The sequence below is a fragment of the Garra rufa genome, chromosome 6 (genome assembly GCF_049309525.1).
Source record: "Garra rufa chromosome 6, GarRuf1.0, whole genome shotgun sequence".
NCBI lineage: Eukaryota > Metazoa > Chordata > Actinopteri > Cypriniformes > Cyprinidae > Garra > Garra rufa.
The window spans coordinates 1,902,566-1,926,751 of NC_133366.1; the positions used below are offsets into that span (position 1 = coordinate 1,902,566).

Consider the following 24,186-nt stretch of genomic DNA (forward strand, 5'->3'; position numbering starts at 1 on the left):
TAATTTATAAACCTACGCCATCACAGGAGAAAACATTAACGTCTATCTCAATATGCTAACTGTTCATCGCGATTTCAAAATAAAAGTCCACATATTCAAGAAATATAGTGGCTGTAGCTTTTCTATCATTAAGAAATGGCCAATAATAAAGACTGAATCAAATGTTTAGTCAATATTAAACAAGGATTAAAGTAAAGTGCAAAAACAATCAGACATTTGTTAGAATGCGTAATGTACATTAGCTCTATTGTTTATAACACATTATGTATTTTAACATTTTCTTTGATAAAACCATACGATTACTTACTTTTGATACTTTATTTGAACTAATTATTACTATATTACTATAAAAACCATTATAATTATCCAATTACTTGATTAATCGTCAGAATAATCGACAGATTACTCAATTACCAAAATAATAGTTAGTGACAGCAGTTATATGAATAAAAACACATATGTATATATTAAAAAATATATATACACAAGTAATCACTTATATAAATATAAACATTTAACATATAACTCTAATTTTCCTTAACATATACATGCATGTGTGTGTACTTTAACATTCATAATATACACAGTACACACACATATAATCAAACCTGAACTTTTTTTGTTGTTAGTATGAATTTTGCAGCGTGTTTTATAAATGATTAATCAATGCACATCGTTATTTATGTGCATATCATTATAATAAACACTGCAACATTCAATAAAACACAAGAACTGCCAATGCTGATTTCAAGGAAAGATCCTGCAGGTCAATATAGTAAAAACTAAATCTGACAGACCTCACCATACCTTCCCCTGGAAATTAATTTTCTGCAACTATCGAACTAAATATGCACACTAGGGATGTTAACCGATGACCGTTTGACCGGTGGTTGACCGTATCAACATTAACCGGTCAAAGTTGTCGGTAGTCGGTTAAAAAAAAAAAGTGCCGGTGCGTCTTTTACGCATTCTGAAGGTGCCTGTTTTATCCATTGGTTTTATCATGTTGCAGTCTATTAGGCCAGGGATTCCCAAACTTTTCAGCTCACGACCCCCAAAATAACCGTGCCAGTGACTCGTGACCCCCACTATCCTCGGAAGTGTTTAAAATATACAAACTTTGCGCGCAACAGCGCACATGGGCCAATAGGCCTATCCAAACATCTGCATGTCAACACAAAAGAACACAACGGTCTAACAACTAGGGCTGGTCCGAATACCATTTTTTGAGCTTCGAAGCTTCGGTGGGAGGGGCTGAACATATTTTTCTCTCTAATAAAGGCAGGAATCTCTGTATGTCTTTCTGTTTGCATTTTTATTATGTCGAGAACAGTTCATCCAAACGATTTTTGCTGTGGACCCGAGGGAGTGCAGTGTTGCATTTTGGTGCAATATGGACACACCACACGTTCAGAATTAATAAATTGTAATAGAACATTGCTGGATGCGACGCGCCTCACGCAGGCAGAGCTTATACGCTTCATGAACGGACACCGCGCTAGTGATACAAAACACACATGTCTGTTAAGTGCAATACTTTTAATAAGGTAACGTTAGCCTAAAAAATTTTAACAAACAAATCACTCCCAAATCAGAAATTAGCACAGTAATTACTGGCACCGTGAAGGGTAGGCTATTTAAATAAAAGAAGAACGAAAAAAATGGCGCGGTGTTTATATATAAATAAATTATTCGTATCTAAATTATTTATAAATAAATATATATATACATTATATATAACGTTTGTGTATATAAGCCTATATAAAATACACAGCCTATGTATATTATGTTGAAACCCAAAATAAATGAGGCCCAAACATTATTAACAAACGTGCGTGTTTATTTGAGCACTTCCGTCAGTGAACAATCAGCCTACAAAACGCTAAAATAAATCAAATAAATAATACATTTAAATATGAATCTAGCCTAAATAATAATGTTAAATCGGCTATTTAAGAAACATTCGTTGCAAACATTACTAAAACCTCGCCCGGACCTTCTCCGACAGCTCATCAGATTTACTGTCTCGAGTCCGACTGGAACCGGTCTGTTTCTCTTTCTCTTCCCCACTGCACAGCTGCTGTTTTTAATAGCAAAGTGATTACATTTATTTTCGTTTATTTAGGTTATAAAGTTAATTTAGACATATATTTGGAACACTTTTTATTTGTTAAATTTAAGTTTTTGTTTTTTAAAGTAACGACCAAGTCATCACGATTTCAATTAAAACCCATAGATATAAGCACGCTTTGCAGAACATGAAGCGCCAGCCAGCGCTATGTGAAACTTCATTTTTGCTCATAAAGGTAAGACTAATATATCATCCGAAACTGTAAAAAAAATAATTTAAATAATTCAAATCGAAAACAAAACTCTTCCAAATCCAATAGCTATAGGCCTAACGCATATGCAGGTATTAAAGCCGCGTCAATGAGCAAATGGCATCAGGATCAACTTCATCTTTGTGTCAAATACCAGTTTTTTAATAAATAATTCAAATATCTCCCTACTTTTTCCCCGACACATTCATGGTAATTATTTTTGCTGGGGCTTTGCGGTCAGCTTTAGCCTATGCGTGCATTTAAAGCAGAGGCGCAGTTGTCATTACGACAGTCACAGCCCTAGTTTTGCTTAAACCATTTAAGTGGGCCCGACTGTACTTTATAGTGTCTCTCAAATATTACTCAATTTCTCTCTCTCTTTTTTTTTTTTTTTGCTGTTTCTGTGTTAGTGGCGCGGCAGTCTGATCTTCTTCATTCATATTTAAGCGCAAATGAGAACCGTTTTGCGGGGGATGCAAGGTGTGTGGAAAAAAAAAACGAATATTGAATCTCAAAATTTAAAATCGAATGCCAACCCACCGAACGAATATTCGATTTGAATATTCTGGTCCAGTCCTACTAACAACCAATTTTTTAAATAGTAATTTACTCGTTTGTTTAATTTCAACAAAAATAATATCCTAGGGGACTTTTAAAAAGTGACGTGAGTGGCAGTGTGTGCGTGTGTGTGTGTGTGTGTGTGCGGGAGGCAGAGCGGCAGAGAGATGCGACAGAGTTGCGAAATTGCAGGCGCGGCTCGAAATGGCTGTTATTTCAAATAGCGTACCATATTTTAAACTAATCGGTTAACCGGTTTCAACCGGCTAATGAGGCTCGGTGGTCGGTCAAGAAATTTTTTAGTTTTCGCCATCCCTAATGCACACATCTACAGATCATTCTTGTTTGATTTTGCTGCCATATTAGAGTTTATCAGTCCATAAATCAGAAAACAAACACGTCTTCGCCATGTTTTAGAAGTAAATCAGTGTGAAAGAAATATGTGACCCTGGAGCACAAAACCAGTCTTAAGTCGCTGGGGTATATTTGTAGCAATAGCCAAAAATACACTGAATGGGTCAAAATTATCGATTTTTCTTTTATGCCAAAAATCATTAGGAACTTAAGTAAAGATCATGTTTCCATGAAGATTTTTTGTAAAATTCCTACTGTAAACATATCAAAATGTAATTTTTGATTAGTAATATGCATTGTTAAGAACTTAATTTGGACAACTTTAAAGGTGATTTTCTCAGTATTTTGATTTTTTTTTTTTTTTGCACCCTCAGATTCCAGATTTTCAAATAGATGTATCTCAGCCAAATATTGTCCTGTCCTAACAAACCATACACCAATGGAAAGATTACTGATAGAGGTTTCATATGATGTTTATATCTCAGTTTTGTAAAATTTAACCTTATGACTGGTTTTGTGGTCCAGGGTCACATATATACAAGCAAACCCCTCAGTAAAAGCTCTCAGTATATAGAGACAAATAAACCTGTAAATAAAATAAACACTAACTTATCTGTCTATTTTGAATGCCTTCTTTCAACTAGTCTGGAAGAAGAAATGTTATGGAGGAAAAATAGCCAAAACCTCCAAACTGACCAAACAGTGCCATGAAAAACTCAGGTATTGTCTGTAGAGTCTCCCTTAACCACAGAATGATCTTATGTGAGGTAAAACTTCTGTTGTTAACTACTAAAATGAAAACACACATCCTGAGTTTCAATAAGAACAGGTTTGTTATCATTTTAAATATTAATGTCGTGTTAAAAAGCCAACAAACACAGTGTGTGTCGAGAACAGCGGTGATCTGGGTGCGTCGAGAACACTTCGACTACACACAACTAACGTTACACACTTCTCCAACACACCACACACACACACACACACACACACTTACACACACACACACACACTGAAGAATGTAACATAACACAGAGTAACACTGATACTCACACATACTTTCAAAACATCCTGCCTGAAAACAAGAAACACACACAACAATGTAGAGATCCTTATCAGTGCAAATGACACACATTCACACCTCGTCATTCACACACACACACACGCACGCACGCACGTACGCGCGCACACACACACGCGCGCGCACACATCTGCATAGCTGTTTGTGAGGACATTCATTGACACAATGCAATCTCATTGTCTCAAGTGCATCACCCTAAACCTAACCTTCACCCAATTAGAACCTGACCCCTAAAACCAAGTCTTGACCTTTAAACAGGCCTTTAAAGGCATCTCAGAAAGTGAGGAAAGGCTAAAATGTCCTAACTTTAGAAAACTGTCCTCACTCCAAAGGTCTAAAACTCAAAAGAGCTGTACAAGTGCACACACACACACACACACACACGCACGCACGCACGCACGCACACACACACACACGCTAATGCTGGTGAGACAGACATTAACAGTGAGGTGCTAATGTGTGTGTGTTGCTCCCTCTGCTGCTGGAGTCCTTCATTTACATTTGTACTAAAACTCAAACTCAAGCCACAGGCTCTTTATTATTATTAAATGTGGCAAATATAATCTGGACTATGTTCAGAGCCCTTGTGCTCAGATTAGAGTGGCAGTATTATTATGTCTCATACATTCATTAAATACAGAGTGTATAACATAAATATTTTCAGCTTTACCTGTTGCAGACGTTGAATTCAAGCTCTAGATATCAACTGCAATATTGATCAAATGCATTCTTGAGGTAGAAATGTTTCTATAGTGCTTAAATAAATTCTAGTCTTTTGTGAACTAATAGATGCATCCTCATAACTGCTAAATTGATAATATATTCTTTAATATCATTCTTATGGTTCACTTCTTTTATGTCTTATACTTTAGTTTTAGTAAATTGAAACTACACCTTATTAAAAAAACTACTAAATTAACTATTAACTGCTAAATAATTCATTTTAAAATTATAATAAATTTAATTTGTGAGTTTAAAAACTGTACTTTGCTACAATACCAGTCAAAAGATTAATGTTTTATAAATAGGTCTCTTCTGCTCGCCAAGCCTGCATTTATTTGATTTAAAATACAGAAAAATCTGTAATATTGTGAAATATTTTTACCACTTAAAATATTTCTATTTGAATATATTTTCAAATGTAATTTCTGTGATTTCAAAGCTGATTTTTTCAGCATCATTACTCCAGTCTTCAATGTAGGAAATCAGTATATTAGAATGACTTCTGAAGAATCATGTGACATTGAAGACTGGAGCAAAGGTGCTAAAAAAATCAGCTTTGAAATCACAAAAATAAATTTCATTTTAAAATATATTCAAACAGAAGGCAGTTATTTTAAATAGTAAAAATATTTCACAATATTGCAGATTTTTCTGTATTTTAAATCAAATAAATGCAGGCTTGGCGAGCAGAAGAGACTTCTTTAAAAAAAAAATCGTACTGTTCAAAAAGTTTTGACTGGTACCGTAGTAAAAATAACCAGAAAAACATGTTGCATCACAGCAGGTGAACATCACCTCATTCAGAAAAACACACACACAGGCAAATGACTTTACAAACATTTATTTCCTCAACAAAAGAGAAAAACAATGAATGGAAACTGCAAATGAAAGCATTTAACTTCTGCTCTAGAGGGCAATAAACAAAACAAATGAAAGAAACCACAAATCAGAAGGAAATTAAATGTTTTACTTCAGACGTGACAAACTGAAATCATCCCGAGAGGCACACGGACAGTCACATGACACACGCGTGTATCTAATCAGACCAAACGCACGGCGCGGAGGGGGCGGAGCAACCCCGTGATTGGATGAACACAAGGCGGGCTTTATTCTGATTGGTCCTCAGGCTGCATTCCTGCCCTGATCCACTGATCCAGGGTCAGTTCTCATATAAAGTTCAAAGGTTTAGGATGTAGAAGTGATTCGTCAGATGGACACTAATCAGCGGTTTAGCTGTGGATTACTCGGCCGGTGCGGCGTTAGCTTCAGCGTCTCCTGCCGCTCCTGCGTCTGCGTCTGCGTCTGCATCTGCATCTGCGTCTGCATCCACACCGAGCTGACCTGCCTCTTCCTCACCCACCTCCACTCCTTCCTCACCCTCATCACCCTCCTCACCCTCCACAGCCTCCTCACCCTCCTCTGCTGCTCCGCCCATCTCCATCTTCACTTCCTCTTCATGCTCCTCCCCATTTCCAACAGCTTCAGCGACAGGCTCCGCCCCCTCTACCCCCTCCACCACAGGCCCCTCCTCCTCCTGTTTGCTCTCATTCAGGCTCTCATTGGCCAGATCGCCCTCAGAAACCTCCATCAGCATGGAGTCCTCAGGATCCTGGTCATCCTGGTTACCGTTGAATGGGTTTTCACCCTGAGAAAAGAAATGAAAATCAAAAACAATAGGTACAGGTGCATTCAATTATAGTGCACTTGTTTTGTCATTTGAAAAAGGTCCTAAATCAACATTAGCCACACAATACTGCCCTCCAAAGGCAAAGCACAGTAACTACACATTTGGTCAAAATTGAGTTAAGGCTTTAAAATGAACTGTTTTGTATTGTGGCAAAGTCTCCTGGTTAAATTGACCAACTAATAACTAACTAAATTAATTAATTAACATGTTTGACTAGCTGGTGTAAAAACTTTAAAGGCATTTTTCTCCAGTTTCAGTGTTGGCACAGTTACTGCACTTTGCCTTTGGAGGGCAGAATACACCATAAATGTTTTTCAATTTGTAAATTAAGAATATTGGAGTATGCTTTATGAGAAAACACAAATTAAAATGGCACATTAGTTCAGGTTGCCACTTCTTTGTAATTATTAGTCAAATGTACTAGCAATTTCTAAGACAATTTTAATTAAATGTAATTTATAAAAACCACACAAACAAAACTAATAAATACATTTTGTCTTGTTTTTATAACAATATTAACAACAGGAAAAATTATTTTCTGTAATGAAATGAAACCATGAAAAAGCATAAATATCAGGAGGAAAAACAGAAATAAAAGCAATGTTTGACTGGTTTTGTGCTCCAGGGTCACTAGAAATATTGTCTAGAAAGTAACAAACCCAACAGTTAAAACTAAGGAAAAATAACATGCTTAAATATCAGGGAAAAAAAGTCAATAAAACCAATTATCAGTCAACGTAAACCAAACGCCACAAATGTCAATTTCAATATCGTATAATATTAAATATATAGTAATATCACAAAATATGGTAAAAAGCAATGTTATTATAATTTAGCATTTTTAAATTAGTTTTTAATGTCGTTTTCAAATTTGCAACAAAATTCAGTTTTTATTAGTTTTAGTTTCCTTTTTATTTTGACAACACATTTGGTTACATTTCATATAGAATTTAGTTTCTGCAACACAAAATTAAAGCATGTTGTGATTGACTGAAAAACAAATTATCACATTTAAAAGCACTAGACTGCATAATAAATGTTGAGATATTTAACTTGAAAATTAATATTTGTTTATATTAGTTTATACTATTTGTCGTCAGCCGCTGCGCATCTCCATTCAAACACAGCAGTGCTTTGTTTATGAACGAACGTGCATTAAGAGAATCCAGTGAAATGATTCAATTTCCCATTCGTCAAGACAATCACTTGCTTTATTCCTGAATGAATCAGCCTCCACCTACTGGCAGATTTAGTTTCATTTTTAAAATATCTTTTCAGTTATTGAAATCATTTCATATTTCTATATTCAAAATGTTATATTTAAAACATTTATGAACTTGACTGCACTCATGCACCTCTGAGCCTCATTAAACATGAAAATACACCCACAAGACACTTGTGTTCTTCTGTGCCACCTCTGTAGTAAATTCATTTTGTTAACACTGATTTCATTTGATTTGTAACTTTTATTCTACTTGTTCTTATTCTGATGTTTTAATTAGAAATTTTACATTTTTACCTCAGTGTGTTTCTTTAGAGCTTCTTATTTTTTTCTTATACGTAATTTCTAACTTGTTTTGAAGTGTCTCACAAAGAGACCAGAAATACACCATCCATTATCAATCGCTGTTTGCGTTGAATGTATTAAAATAGGAATCTTTCTTGCCTTTCGATGCGTCGCTGATTATTTTTGTCACTTCAGTTTCAATCAGGCTGTTTGTTCGGTCGGGCAAGAAAAAAAAAACATTTTAAAAGTATCTCGAAGGCTAGCTCGACCTATATTTATTATTATTATTGAGACCATTATATACAGAAAAAACATTGTTGGAGCTGTATTGTGCTACTGCGATTCTGTCTGAGGAAGCCGTAACTACCGCAGGGGGAGAAAACAAATCTTTAGTCCGTTAGACACCGTGACTGCGGTCTTGAAAATACACGGTCGCGCCAGCCGCATTTCTTTTGGGTTGCACTTCTAATTGCGCACTTGTAAAGATGCTGTTAGAATGGCGTTTTCTTTATGCTTCACCTGATATTTTCCATCAAGACTTAAATTAAGTAATGAAGACTGAAGATATTTTAGCGGAAATGTGACCAAAACTATTTAAGACCTATCGAAACGGAATTGAAGACTTTAAGACTTAAGGATCCACGGACACCCTGTAATTAGAAATTTTTAAATACTTAAAAAAAAAAAATTGACACAAAAGACATTTAATACATTAATAAAGTTGCCAAAAATGCCATCACAAAAGTAAAAACTAAATTCCCCTGTAAATCACTTTAAGGAGTCATATATCACCTCGTAATGAGAAGGCATATTTTTGATCAGATTTTGTGATTATTGATTAAAAGGTGCTCCTGAAATTGACCATGCTCCTATATTTAAGTTATGAGCACAAGTGCAGAGAAAAGTTTTTTGATCAATTATGTGTCTTCGTTTATGAAAATAACAAATATGCCAAAGTAGACCACAGCGAGAGACAGACACACACCTTCAGGTAGCTCTCCAGCTTTTTGCCGATAACTTTGTGGTTGAGGATGCTGCGCGCCACGGACAGACTGGACCTCTTGGACTGCTCCATCATGCCCTGAAACACACAAACACGGCTCACGAGATCAGACCAGCGTCTCCCAGCAGCTCAAAGCCTCTGATTCAGCTTGATGCGCGTCTGTACCTTGCGATTGTAGTTGTGATCGGATGATTTGAGGTGTTTCTGGATCAGCGCGTACTGCATGGGAATGAAGACGTCACACGCCGAGCAGTGAGCCGCCTCCACCTTCTTCATGAAGTGCTCCATGCCCAGATCTAGACAGGAAATGCCATCATGAGACCGTTTTCGTAATTGAACAGATCTACGTTTGAGGGAGAGTCCGTACCTCGTGTCAGATCCTGCTCTTTGAACACCTGACAGATGACGGTGCTGTGGTTGTCCATCTGACTCACTCGCTGCTCCGTCTTCTTGTACTTATTATTCAGATATTCCTGTCAAACACACAGATTGAACATGGCTGTTAGGACAGATCACTCAACTCAATGTAGTTAGCTTGTAGGTCAAGCGTCCGCACCTGCAGGAAGTCGGTGGTGGGCTTGGACAGCTGATTGGACAGAAACCTGAAGTGTTCCTTGTGGAACTTGCTCTCCAGATGAGCGACCATGTCCTCGCTGTAGAACGAGCGGAACTTGCAGATGGAGCAGGCGAACGTCATCCTGAGAAACCAGCAGAGAAACAGCCTCGTGAGTCAAACGCGCTCAGGAAACAACGCCAAACAACCTAACCTGTGAGCTGACACTTTGACCCCTGACCTTTCAAAGAAGCCCCTCCTCTTCCTGACTTTGGCCGCAATGGTCGGAGTCTTCTTCCCCTTGGCTTTGGCACTCTCATCCTGATTGGCTGGCGCTGGAGAGAGAGACAGATACACTGACTTTATAAGCAAACATTGTTTTTCAGCACCTCGGCATGAGCGTTGAAGAGCTATCCTCCTACAATCCAAGAGCTGAACTTCCCAAAGTATTTAATATTTATTACATATTTAAAATGCACAGGATTAAAAAAACAACAACAACAAAAAAAATCTGTACAGCTCAGTTCGCTAAGCCGAGCGGATTTTATGTTGCAGAAGAAACAAAACTCACCAGTGCTTTCTCCTCCATCTTCTGTTTTGGACTCCTGGAGAACAGAGAGAAATGTTATCAGTGTTTCTGGATAATTCATGACGCATTTCTGGATGTATTTATGACTACGACGGCATTTCAGCGCCACGTTAATAAACTAATCTAAGATTATGAGATTAAAGTCAAAATATTTCAATAATGAGATACATGTGAGGAATGAAAGCTTAGATGCCACAGATGTTTTTGTGGAGTAGGGAGAATTTTCACAAATGGTCACGCCACATTAACGAACCTGAAACTCTCACACTGTTTGTATTTCACTATAAAACTGATTTTGAAATCTGAGCCTTTGGTTTTACAGTACAAATAACGAACGCCAATCGAAGACAGTAAATCATTTTTTCAAGCATACTGTCCCCGCGAGTATGACACAAGGTATGATTTCTGATATATATACTCTTCCTCAACACAGTAAGATGATGCAGCTGCTCGGATGCAACAATATTCAAATTAATTTCGGTGGCCTGGCAACTTCTCCTGGTGCTCTCAATCCAGGAGCAATAGGCTAGAATATACACTCAAAATATAAGATGCAACTTTAATTTTTCAAGTTTAAACTCTCAAAACATTTCAACTATACTCTTAAAACTTTTCAACCTGACTCTCGAAACTTTGACTTCACTCTCATAGTATTTCGACTTTATTCTTGAAGAATTTGAACTTTATTCTCGTAACTCTCAAAACATTTCGACTGTACTCTTGACTTTACTCTCAAAACTTTTTGACTTCACTCTGGTAGTATTTTGACTTTATTCTTATACCATTTGACTGTGTTCTTTAACGTGGCACTATAACCGTGGACACAGATGACAAATGAATGTGAACGTACACCAGCAGTGGTCGCTTCCTCTGAGTCCTGCGCCTGTTCTCCTGCCGCAGCATCTGAAACACAACCACACTCATCAGCAATCACAGACCAATCGCAGATCAGCGGTTATCATAAGAAGCGCATGCACTCGTACCGGCAGCCGCCGCTTCCGCCGCAGTTTCGGTTTTGCCCATCTTGGACTCGGGCTCTTCGGCTGTGCTCGGAGTCTGTTTCCTCTTCTTCTGGCCGTCGCGCTGACCTTTCGCTTGCTGCCACGACAACACACACACGCAAATGAGATCTGAGGGCGTGTCGGTTTGTGTAGTGGTGAGGATTAACAGTGTTAGCTGAACTATCCTGACTGTGTGCCACTTTCCACAGCTAACCCCCTTGGTGTTTGTCAGTGTCTAACTGGGCTCAGAGACTGGGGGTGGCTTTCCTCAAGGGTTGGTGGAATGAATGCGCCTGACTGGGCCCTACGTGAGGGGTGAGCGCTGATCTCTCAGCCCCGCCCCCCACAGGGAGCGGGCGGTACTTACTCGGTTCAGGGGTCTCTTGCGGTTGTGCTGCCGGTTGGCCCTCGGGCCCCCTCCGAAGTTCCGCGCAGGGAAGTCCTGGGGCCCGCGCTGAGACTGGAAGGCCCCGCTGTCGGAGTACATGCGATGGGCCAGGAGCGAGGGCAGCTTTCCTCGCCCTGCGGGGGAGTGGCCTTGGCCTCCGCCCCGCCCACTTCCTCCGCCCCGCCCACTTCCTCCCCCCATGCCAGAGGCGGAGGAAGAGTCCTGCCTGCGGCCGAAGCCACGCCCCCCGGACGCTCTGCTCCTGCGCGGGGATCTCTGCCCCGCCCCCCAGCCGGAGCCCGAGAAGGCGGAGTCTCGAGTCGGCCGCATTTTGGCAGATCCGAAGGCGGAGCCGTCAAAGCCGCCGCCCCCTCCTGCTCCTCCCATGAGCCCAAAGCCCACGCCTCCGCGCTGGGCCATCATGTCGCCCCGGGAGTCGCTGTAACCGAAGCTACTGGATCTGTAGAGATCTCGGGGGGCGAGGGAGGCGGAGCGCGAGTCGAAAGACTCGTATTGGTCAAACCTGCAGAAGGAGGGAGGCGCAGAGCAAAGGTCAAGCAGGGACCGGCACAATCGGTCGTTGCCGGCTCGGGCGACCGCTTCATTTTGCAAACAAACTCATCACTCGGCGCTCATTCGTTCAAGCCCTTCTACAGCCCCGTTTCTCAGGTGCATTGTGGGAAGAGACAGGCTGTGGAAAAGCTTCAGAATGACAGTTGCACAGATGGACATATAAGGCAACAACACTGCACATTTGGCACAGGACTGAGCTGGAAACACTGAGATACGGGGACCTTCTGGGGTCTGTGAGGGCAGCGTTAGCATTATCTGTGACTGTAGAGTCAGATCTGATGGGGCCGTCTGGGGATCAAGACCAAACTGTTTTTTGTGCATTCAACTGGTCAGAAAAGAGTCACTATTTCTACACAATACTACTAACACAACATTCGTTCCGAATGCAAGAACTGAGCATAACTCTTGAAGGAAATAACTTTTCACAAATGAAAACAAGTCTGAGGGAAAGATGCACATAAGCGTAACATTGTTAAACATTACAGCAATGTAAAAATCTCTGTTTTCAATGTGAATATCTGTTATAATGTAATTGATTGCTACATTCTCAGCATCATTACTCCAGTCTTCAGTGTCACATGATCCTTCAGAAATATTCTAACTTGCTGTTTGAGAAACATTTCTGATTATCATCAACGTTGAAAACAGAATAGTTTCGTGAAAACCGTCTCAGGATTCAGAGATGAAAGTTCTAAAGAGCAGCATTTCCTTGAAATATAAATCTTTTACAACATTAGAAACATTTTCAGTCACTTTTGATCAATTAAATGCATCCGTGCTGAAGAAATATATTCATTTCCAATGTTTGAATGGAAGTCTGTCTTTTCAAAGCAATTTCCGCTAACAATTACAACCCACACAGACTGAACTTCTGTCCATCACAGCCTTGTTTTCCAAACATGACGTCTACCCCGATCACAGTCTATAAGACATCTTAAGTGTACTTGTGCAAGGACAAACTGAGGAGATCTGGAAGGTTTTAAAACCAGAAACTTAAAGCACTGATTTCTGCTTATAGATGAGCTGATGAAAAGATCTGAACGACTGAAGAGAGAGATAACATTAGCAGACCAACATAATCACAAAACAAACTTTACAACAAGCTGACGTCTAGTTCTCATCAAACCTTCCAGTCATAATGTGTTTAGCACTAATTATCACAAACAAACACTAAATAGCAGCCGAGTCATTTTGATCTGAACTCTAGACATCGCACATTTAAACATGTATACCATCAGAGATACGCGGCTAATGTTTCCCTGTGCCATATTTTCTGGTTTCCTCCCAACAAAATGAGTGCAGAAAGAAGCACAATATGCATTCAATGCCATAAACATAAGTTGCCATTCATTTCTCCATTTTTATGTATAACATCCGGCATTTACAGAGATGAAATCTGTACTAGATTTGAATCAGATGAGCGTTTGTTTGTGTTTGAGGTGATCATGGTTGTGTTTGAGGAGTGTGCTGTATAACTTGAGCGTGTGCGTGTCACCTTTCGCGAATGCTGCTCTTCATTCCTCCCTCCAGCTGCGTCAGCATGTCCAGACGCTGGTTGATTTTGGCGATAACGTCGTCTGCGTTGGAGCCGCTGGAGGACAGCAGAGATCCTCCGGACAGACCTCTCTTCATCCGATCGCTGGATCCGTATCCGCCTCCTCCGAACCCACCGCTGCTGCCAGACATGGAGTCTTTATATCCGTACAGGTCGTAATTGCCCGAACCTAAACGATAATGGGACCATCAGTATCTGCTGGATTAACAGATGTGAACATCAAAGCTGAACAGCTGGACAGACTCACCTCTGGATGATCCTCCTCCTCCACCTGATCCTCCCCATCCAGAGAAACCTGAAACCAGGCAAGTTTAATATTCGCACCCCATTCAGGCCTCTTTCACTCTTCCATTAAAGCCTAATTTCACATGCAAATCAGCAAAATCATGTGACTTGACTTTCATAGAACGAGACGTGCTTGATTTATTAATGTTTCTCTGATGTTGTGTTTTTAATAGCGCCTAAGAAAACTTGTGCTGTTCTGTGTTTGCGCTCAGAGACGGAGCAGATCACGGACATGTAAAGATATCTTTAACTCAAGGTGTGCCTAAACCCTCAAAAACACACAAAAATAACTCAAAATAAGGCGCTTAGCGATTATTCAAGTTAACCCTCGTCATTTCAATCTCATCTTACTAAGACATTTTATTGGAGACATATAGGGCGACCACTGATATTTACATCATGTTATGCTGTACTGCTACAAAGATCTCATTGATTTGCATTACAAGCAGCATTTTGCCTTTTTTTTTTTATTTCCTGAATAAAACTGAGCTGTTTCCTCTCCATGGTCACACTATATCATCCTAAAAGCCTGAAAAAACACTACCTATACTACTAAAATACAGCAACATTTTGAAATATTTTACTATTTAAAATGCTTTCTATATCTATATCAATATCTTTTCAAATGTAATTTATTATTGTGATTAAAGCTGAATTTTTATCATCATTACTCCAGTCTTCAGTGTCACACGATCCTCCAGAAATCATTCTAATATTCCGATTTGCTGCTCAAAAAATTTTTATTATTGAAAACAGCAGAGTAGACTTTTTTTTGCAGGTTTCTTTGTTGAATAGAAAGTTCAGAAGAACAGCATTTATCTGAAATAGAAATATTTTGTGACATTATAAATGTCTTTATCATCACTTTTGATCAATTTAAAGCATCCTCGCTAAATAAAACTACTAATTTCTATCAATTATTTCCTAAACTAAAAAACAAAAGCATACACAGACTCTAATCTTTTGAATGGTTTAGTGTATGAAGCATTTTATATCCGAAAACATCACTGGAGTAATTATAAAAATGTTTGTTTTGCTGTACTTTGGCTCAAATAAACTCAGACTTGGTGAGCAGAAGACAGTTCTTAAAAGAAAATTTAAAAAAAAAACTGGTATGCACACATATAATTATATAAATAGTTCAAACTTCCGTCTCAAAAACCTTTTATTTCAGTCTTGATTGTGTAACAGGCTTCTTACTGGCTACTCAGAGTCACGTGGTATAAGAGGGCGGGGCTTTCACACTCGAAAGAACATTTGATTGGACAGAAGTGTATATAATTAGGCATATTTTACTGTAAAAAAAACGTACACAAGCCACTAAACTACACTTTAGACGACAGTTCTCTTAATTAACTATAAACTCTGTACATTATCACTGATATGTTTTCTCCAGGTCAGTAAATCGCGACGATTAATCGAACAATAGAGCAGCAGAATGGACCCGGCAGCCATTTTACAACAACAAAACGACTCCATTTCACTTATTCCTACATTAAGAGGCCATTTAATGAAAATGTGGTGAGAAACGAAAGAGATTCTTCCCTTTTGACTCACTGACTAACGTTAGATTTCAGACGCTGAGCAATACAGTGATCCGTCACGTAATTCATTCAGAGAAAACTATAATTCACACACGTTTACTGTAGGATAAAGATTATTAGTTTGATAAACCGCTGATTAAAGAAGCGATGTGAGACTAGTTTGATGGTTTGCGTTAAATAAAATACGCATTCGTGAACGCGCTTCCGTCGGCAAACAATAGGGTTTCACATTCAGCACAACGGCAATCGATGAAATTACGCTTTAAAATTAAAATACTAACACAAAAATAGCATTGCTAATTGATAAACTCTGTTTTAATGGTTTAAACAGTGTTTAATAAGTCTACGCCTTATTTTGACCTGCGCCATTTCGTGCACATACACATACCGAATCACGGAAGAATCACACTACAGGCCTTAAACACAACAAAACACAATCCCAGCGAACAAAGACACTCTTGCATGAAATAAATAAAGAGTAAAACACTAACCTGAAGAATATCCTCGATCCATTCTGCCGCAGTTTTCCGTGTGTCTGTGATTGTGTGTGAGGCGCTCAGGCCACTATCAGGCCGCACTGACTCCGCCCACAAAGAGGTGTGGCTAAATGATCGACGTTTGACTGAACCAATGATCGACGTCCGACGGCGGAAGAACGCTATTTCCGTAACTCTTTCAAAACAAAAGTGTGTATTTCACTGTGTCTGGGATGAAACTGTCGAGTTTACAACATTTAGTAACAAACAGTCTGTGTGTAGTTTTGTTTATTTGTTTTATCCTGAAACAATGCATTTACGTAAATATAAAAGTCAAACGAAAAATAATTAATATAAACTGGTTTGGACGTACATTGACAGAAAATAGCTGTGGTTAAAATGTAACTTTCTTTGTGTAAGTCTGCAAAAACAAACAAACCATTCAACATCTGATCGTTTTTATTAAAATTCCAGATTGTAACAAAGCAAGTAGACATTTTTAACTCACAGAGCACCTTTCTATGAGATTATCCAATAGTTTCAAGCATATTTAAACAGACAAAAGAGCAATTCAGAGAATACAACATCATTTTTTGGTCCCCTTATATCTGAAACATACATTTTTCATCCGATAAATAAAGGCATATTAGTGTAACCACACTTCTTAAATACTAAACTGCAGCTCAACATCCCTAAATAGATACATAAAATATTTTGGCCTTATAAAATGACATATATTGTACATATCTCTGCGGAGAAGGCACTTTGATTTGCCTGTTAGTGTTTCGTAGAAACACACAAAGCTGAAATGCACGAAAACAATCTGTTTGGAGGCAGACAACCCAGAGAGGAAAAGAGAGAGAATGAGAAAAAACTAAATGAAGAATCAGCCCTGCTAAACCAGTAGTGTGAGTTTAGGTCGTACATGATTATAAAACCAGAGAGAATTGTGGGCCTTCATGGACCAGAGCCTGAGAGCGAACAGGAATCTGCTGATGATCCGAGGAGAGGAAAGATTTCAGCCGCTCAACGACGGACAGATTCTCTTGGCTGCCAGCTCCTCCACCGCAAATGTGTAATTATACTGCACAAAACCAAACCGTTATTAAAATCTGCTGATCTACACTGAAATCAACAAATCATCAGCACAGATTCAAAATAAAAGTCCTCCAGGAGGATGTTTCTAATAATTGTAAAAGAAACGAAGTGTTACAGACGCAGATAACCTCACCTCATTCTCAATGTCCTGCACTGATTTGATCCGGATGTCATTCAATGTGCTCACAGACACCTGACAGACACAACAGCAGGTTTCTTATTGGTTACTGTGATTGAACACTTGATTGTGATTGGCTAACGACAACATTATGTGATCACAGACATTTTTAAAATCCCCCAATGAGTGATGCGGTGACCTCTGACCTTTGTGTTTGACTTAGAATCAAATTTTGGGTGTAGAGAAAAAGGAACTCCGTCCATCGCTGAGATCAAACATAAACAAGAGTGAGTCACGTGACCTACAATCGGTTGTTTGCAATCACGTGGTTCTGACGACTATAGGACTCCATTGGAATCACTAGCAGAAACTCCAAATGCCTATGTTTTAAGTTGTTTATGGAAATTGGTCAAACCTAGAAATTTCATTTCTTATAGTGTATGAATATATGCTGCTCATAAGGAGGAAAACGCAAGAAAAACAGAGAAAAGTGTCTTGTAAATCTGCGTCTGCGGTCAGGAGGAGAGTGGGATAATGCTTGTGTGTGCAAATGGTTAATTAATGCTATAATAATATTAAGATATAAACAAATATATAAATAGTTACAGGGTGAGACAGTGAGAATTCGCTTAATATCACACGTAGACAAGACTTTATGTTTGCGATTGATTACAAGGGAACCTTGTGAGACTGTCATGAATTGAAGTTAGTGACTATGAAAGCGATATTTGCTGGCTTTACGTGCTGCTAATGGGACCAACAGCCAAAGCCCTGAACTGTAGTAGTTTCAAGACTGACATATATCCTGCATCCTTCATATAAATGTGGGAATCACTTTCAAAATGGTTTGCAATCAGGCTTACTTCGCTTATATTTACTGCCTCGATGGCAGACAACTATTTCAATTTGGTTGAAAATAATCGTCTTCATAACATAATCACATCCAACACATGTTCTGATTTTCTGTTCCTTTCTCTTGTGATAGCGTTTAAACCAATACAATACAGGCGTTCCTCCGTCTCATCCGTTTTGCTTTTTTAGTCATGCATGTAAACCGAAACTTTTATTTAAATTCTGAACTGATTATAGCTTAGAAAGCGAGCAAATATCGCTTTCATATAGTCACTAAAAAGCTGTCACTCACTTAAATATATTGCAATATCCTTTAAGCTCTCGAAACTACAAACATACATCGTGTACACGTTTAGCGTTGAGTAAATTCTCACTGTCTCACCCTGTATCTTAATATCTGAACATATTATTATATCTTTTCTTAACCATTTGCACACACAAGTATTATCCGGCTCTCCTCCTGACCGCAGACGGAGGTTTACAAGACACTTTTTCCTGCGATTTTCAGTCAATTTCTTGCCGTTCCCCAATACCAACAGCAGATTGTCATGCAATGATAAAAGCTCCGTGTGGTTTCTCGGTTTGACCGATTTTGAGCGCCTATAAACAACGCAAAACATAGGCATTTGAAGTTTCTGCTATTGATTCCTATGGAGTAAAATGACAGCAGTGACGTCATGTGCAAACAACCTATAAATGCCTGATTTATACAGTGTCTCTGTTATGAGAAGGGATGCTGTGATTGGCTTGTCTGTTGGTGTACCTGTGATACCGTGGATGTTGCTATGGTTACCGCTGTCATACACCGCCTCCTCCGAACTGTTTGTGTCAAGCTTACTGCGGCGACGGCTGAATTTCGTTGAGGCTTCAGGAGGGTTGCTATGAAAACAGACAGTCAGGACACCATAGAAACCACATAGTAACACCCTAGCAACCACTCTTAATATTAGGGATGCACCGAAATGAAAATTCTTGGCCAGAACCGAAAACCGAAAAAGAGGAAACCAAGGCCGAAAACCGAAACACCGAAAGAATTATGCCAATTATTAATACCATTGCATTTATGCGATGACTGTGTACTAATTTGACTAAAATTAAGGCATTGCAATTGCATAAATTAATATTAAAGTTTCAAAGAATAAATCAATTATATTAATTTAAACAAATATTATCAATCAAGTATACATATACATATATTTTACTGCCTTTGTTTCAATTGTTTACATTTTTATAACACATTATCTTGTGGATCCATCAGTTCACATTTACAGCTCTATGTGTTTCTCTTCCAGCAGGAGGCGCTATCAGAATAATATTACACAAAACAGTACAGCAAATGACTTTGAAACGTGCAGCGCTCATATTTATTCAATAGATAGCCTTTTGAAGATTTATCGCAATTCTTGTCTTTCAGTCCCACATTTAAGACCACCTGAAATCGTAATTAAGACTTTCTTAACCCCTAATAACGCTGCAGTCATCAATGAAAATTAAGAGCTTTATTTCAAGAACCGACTTTCAAAAACAAACCTTACACACGTTTCTTTTTATTTCTTTCCCACCATGTTCGGGGCACAATAAAAATATTAGGGGACTAAATTAATATCAGCATATGAAGTATAATCGTCTCTCATTGTCTCTGAGAGAATGCAGGTCAGATGCTGAAAGCACTGTCAGCTTTTACTTTCACTTTAACATATTGCACAGTTTTCACGTTGCTTGTGTGATATCCATTGGCTCACCTCCATGGTTTAAAACATAAATATTTACAAAAATACAGTATATAGAAAAGACATATCTTTTAAATATTGCGATGTAAAACCAACGTAAAGCCATTGTTTTTCTCTCACTGAAAGCTACATCTGTCTCTGTCTCTGCTCTCACCACTGCAGACACACCCCTCTTGAAATTTCGTCATTATAAGTTTTGCAAATCGCTATCCGTAGGTCTTTCCCAGATATACTGAAATACCTCCACACCGCAGACGTGTTGCTTCAGAAAAGCACATGCAGGCCGCGGTTTCTGTTTGTGTCAACATACTGTTTCGGTGATAAAAATCTTTCGGTGGCCGAATATTCGGTGCATCCCTACTTAATATCCTTGAAACCACAGAGAAACACAAGTTTTGTGACCGACAGCTGTTCCGGCAGCACTATGGCTACATCACTTTGGTTTAAAACCAACACCGAACCACTAAAACTGCTTTGAAGTTGTGAATCCAGTGATGGAGAGCTAGAAAATGTGACTCAGAAGATGAGATACTCGAGAGTTAAACCTCTGATTTGCTTGTGTCTAATTTAGCAGTCAAATCATCCAAAAGCTGGGGTCTGTTTGCGGCTCATGAGAATCTCATAAAGCTGATGTTCTCCACAGTGATGGCTGTGAGGGGTACCTGGGTTTGAGAGGCAGAGGGGGTCCGGCTCCTTCCAGCGAGAGGCTGCGCATGTCCAGACTGACACTGCGAGGCTTTGCCTGAGGAGCTGGAGTGGAGAACTGGCCCTTTAAACACCACACCACGAAACCACTCATGTCCCTGAGACACAAACACACACAATAAACACAGAGAACAGCAGCACAGAGCGTTTGATTATAGAACCAAAGTACAGGGCGTCTGATTCCAGAACCAGTGGCCATAGCATTTACAGAACCAATCTATGTAGTGTCTGATAGGAAAACTATTGTATAGAATATCTAATATGAAAGTGTTAAAGTCCCCATGAAATCAAAATTAAAGTTATTTGACTTTTAGTATGAATATGTTAGCCTTAGGTTGTCTATAAGCTAATGTGCTTCAAAACGACAACACAATTCGTGTTTCCAAGATATGAGCATTCAAAACGTACAGTCTCGTCACTTCGGCCAATAGGAATTAACGATTTTAATGACATCACTCTGCACTTCAGCCTCTCATTAAACATTCTGTCCAATCAAATGCTCTCTATCGTAGTGTCCCGCCCCCTACACTATAATTAGATGCTGAATCTGCGGCGGAGATTGTTCACTTGTTCACAGTGTGAGTGTTTTCTGTGTGATGAATGGCATGTAGTGCGCAGATATAGGCGATAGAGAATGATTCAGACGGTGTAAATTTGCTTTCCATTGGGGAAAATGAGGTCTGGTTTCACGTTGTGTCACACAAACCGTAGCAGTGCACACAGGCTACTCCAGATGTTGGCTCCGGTCCAGAGATGCAACAGCACGAGTAGGTCATATGCACAAGTGCATGTATTAAACTACACAGCCTCAGCATGATTATGATCACTATTTTGTTTTACTAAGAGTTTCATATTGAATCTAGGGGGTGATTTATAGTCTGTGGCTGTCATAAGCTTACAAATGTGCCTTTACCAAGCTCAACAGCTCTGGCCCGAGCAGATATAAATGGAACGCTATTGGCCATTTAAATGAAGTGGTCGGGGCTGCACAATATATTCCTGTTTCAGTTACAATGACGTCACCACACAGAATAACGCTGCGTGTTTCAAGGCACTTCAGTGGACCTTTTAAGCAGAGCACCCAGAACCAGAGGCCAGAGCGTCTGATTCTAGAACCAGAATACAGTGTCTGATAATAAAACTGCTGAATAGAATATTTTATTCAAGAACCAAAGTCCAGAGTGTCCAGTTCCAGAACCAGCATACAGTGCTAGATATCTATACTGCCCTCCAAAGGCAAAGTGCAGTAACTACGCCAACACTGAAACTAAGAAAAATGCCTTTAAGGTTTTAACACCAGCTAGTCAAACATGTTGACACTCTCGTTTCTCTGAAACAGGACAAAATTGAACCAGGAGACTTTGCCACAAGACAAAACTGTTGACACAAAGTCCATTTTAAGTCTTAACTCAATTTTGACCAAATGTGTAGTTACTGCGCTTTGCCTTTGGAGGGCAGTATAGTGTCAGATATCAGTGAATAGAGTGTGATTCTAGAGTCTCTCACCCCAGGCAGGTGTACTGCTGAACCATGGTCTTATTCTTGGCTGTCAGTTTGAGATCTAGAACAGCCGTCGTAACGCTGCCCACAGGAACCATCCGCACACAGATGCGCTTCTTCTTCCCGACAGACGTCTCTGTACACACACACACACACACACACACACACACACACACACACACACACACACAGAGAGACACAGAGTGATTCGACTTCAGCACATCAAGAGAGACAGACAAACAGATCTGTGGTGTAACATCTTACTGGGCTCCAGGAATTCTGGGATGTAGCAGTAACCGTGAGGAATCGTCTCTTTATCCGTAATCACCTTCACATCCGCCACAACCATCCCACCGGACAGATCCTACAAGAGACAGACAGCAATGAATCTGAAGAAGCGCATGTGACAGAAATTAAAGACAGTGACTAACAACTGCATGTCATTGTGTTTATCACTGAAGAAAGAAAGCCAAACAGGTTTGGAATGATATAGAGATGAGTAAATGATGACAGAATGATCATTCATGAGTGAATCAACCCATAATGCACCTTACCTTACTGTAACACAGGTAGAATCCTGATTTAATGGCAAACCCTCGGATGAAGTTACCGGAGCCTCCATCTTCAGTCTGAGTGATCTAAACACACACACAGAGTTAATAACATCGTCTGAACTCGAGGCAGGTGATTATAGGTGTGTGTGTGTGTGTGTGTGTGTGTGTGTGTGTGTGTGTGTGTGTGTGTGTGTGTGTGTGTGTGTGTGTGTGTGTGTGTGTGTGTTTGTATAGCCTGTGTACCAGGATGAATTGACTGGGGCAGGTGGTGTTGTTAGACGCCCAGGCCACTGCAGTGATGGGCCTGCTAGAGCCGCTGGACTCGAACACAGACATCTACAGACAAACACACATCATGAGGATACAATACTGATGATGACAACCTCACTGTCACAACTACAACATCAGCAGATATACAATGAGCAGACAGACAGATGGAGAGACCGACAGACAGATAGAATGATAAAATGATAGAACAATAGATAAATGATAGATAGACAGACAGACAGATAGACAGATAGACAGATAGACAGAGACATAAAAAAGTAGACAGACAGACAGACAGAATGATAAAATGATAGAACAATAGATAAATGATAGACAGATAGAAAGACAGACAGACAGATAGACAGATAGATAGATAGATAGATAGATAGATAGATAGATAGATAGATAGATAGATAGATAGATAGATAGATAGGTTGTGAACTTGTCATTGATGTTGTTGTTTATCAGCTGTTATCATCATCATCGACGCAGCACAGGTTTCCCCTCAGTTATTAAAAGTTTCAAACACCCGCTATAATCATCATTAACATCAGCATTTACACTTTAAACTGATATAAACTGCTTTAACAAACAAGTGAAGCTGAATTCAGTACTTACAGGCTGTTGGTTATGAAGTTTTTTCTCGTTTACAAACAGCGAAACTGACCTGAACTCACTGCCGCACTCTGAGAACAGGAAGAAGCGAAAGACTGCGACTCCCGTGATGCACCGCGGCGACGTCACAGCGGACCGCGCATGCTCAGTGCAGGAGGTGGAACAATTTATCGTCGTTTACCATAGACATATATAGAATATATATAATATCTCTATTATGTGTCTATGGTCGTTTATTGTTCAAAAGCGGGAGTCCTCAGATAACTGATAACTTAAGGTGATGTAAATTGATTAAGCGTTAAAATCAGGTTTGTCATTTTAATTAAACCTAAACCTTTTTGCTTTTAAGATTATAAAAGGGAGATTTCTAGACTAAAAAAGTCATATGATTAAAAAAAGAAAATCCGGTAAATCCGTGGGCATTTTAACACATTTTATGATATATTCATGCTAAGTTCTAAAATATTTCATCTTAATTGTGAATTATTTTTGAAAACATTTCTCTTTAATACTTATCCGGTAAATGATGAACAAATGAAAAAGTCTCAAATC

At 39.2% G+C, this 24,186-nt stretch overlaps 2 protein-coding genes across 2 annotated transcripts; both read right to left on the reverse strand.

Moving 5' to 3' along the window:
* Positions 1 to 5,859: 5,859 nt before the first annotated feature.
* On the reverse strand, positions 5,860 to 16,319 carry akap8l (A kinase (PRKA) anchor protein 8-like). The gene is made up of 13 exons (XM_073841627.1): positions 16,211 to 16,319; positions 14,138 to 14,185; positions 13,831 to 14,059; positions 11,742 to 12,285; positions 11,357 to 11,471; positions 11,224 to 11,276; positions 10,356 to 10,389; positions 10,026 to 10,119; positions 9,788 to 9,929; positions 9,599 to 9,704; positions 9,397 to 9,527; positions 9,214 to 9,309; positions 5,860 to 6,679 (listed from the first exon to the last, which is right to left on the reverse strand). Exons 1-13 carry the CDS (start codon positions 16,230 to 16,232, stop codon positions 6,275 to 6,277), a joined length of 2,019 nt encoding a protein of 672 aa, XP_073697728.1. The 5' UTR covers positions 16,233 to 16,319; the 3' UTR covers positions 5,860 to 6,274.
* A 317-nt stretch (positions 16,320 to 16,636) lies between these two features.
* mvb12a (multivesicular body subunit 12A) lies at positions 16,637 to 23,707 on the reverse strand. The gene is made up of 10 exons (XM_073841676.1): positions 23,638 to 23,707; positions 22,996 to 23,088; positions 22,753 to 22,836; positions 22,463 to 22,562; positions 22,205 to 22,334; positions 20,656 to 20,796; positions 19,027 to 19,142; positions 17,618 to 17,676; positions 17,427 to 17,486; positions 16,637 to 17,279 (listed from the first exon to the last, which is right to left on the reverse strand). Exons 2-10 carry the CDS (start codon positions 23,086 to 23,088, stop codon positions 17,214 to 17,216), a joined length of 849 nt encoding a protein of 282 aa, XP_073697777.1. The 5' UTR covers positions 23,638 to 23,707; the 3' UTR covers positions 16,637 to 17,213.
* Between the last annotated feature and the right edge of the window lie 479 nt (positions 23,708 to 24,186).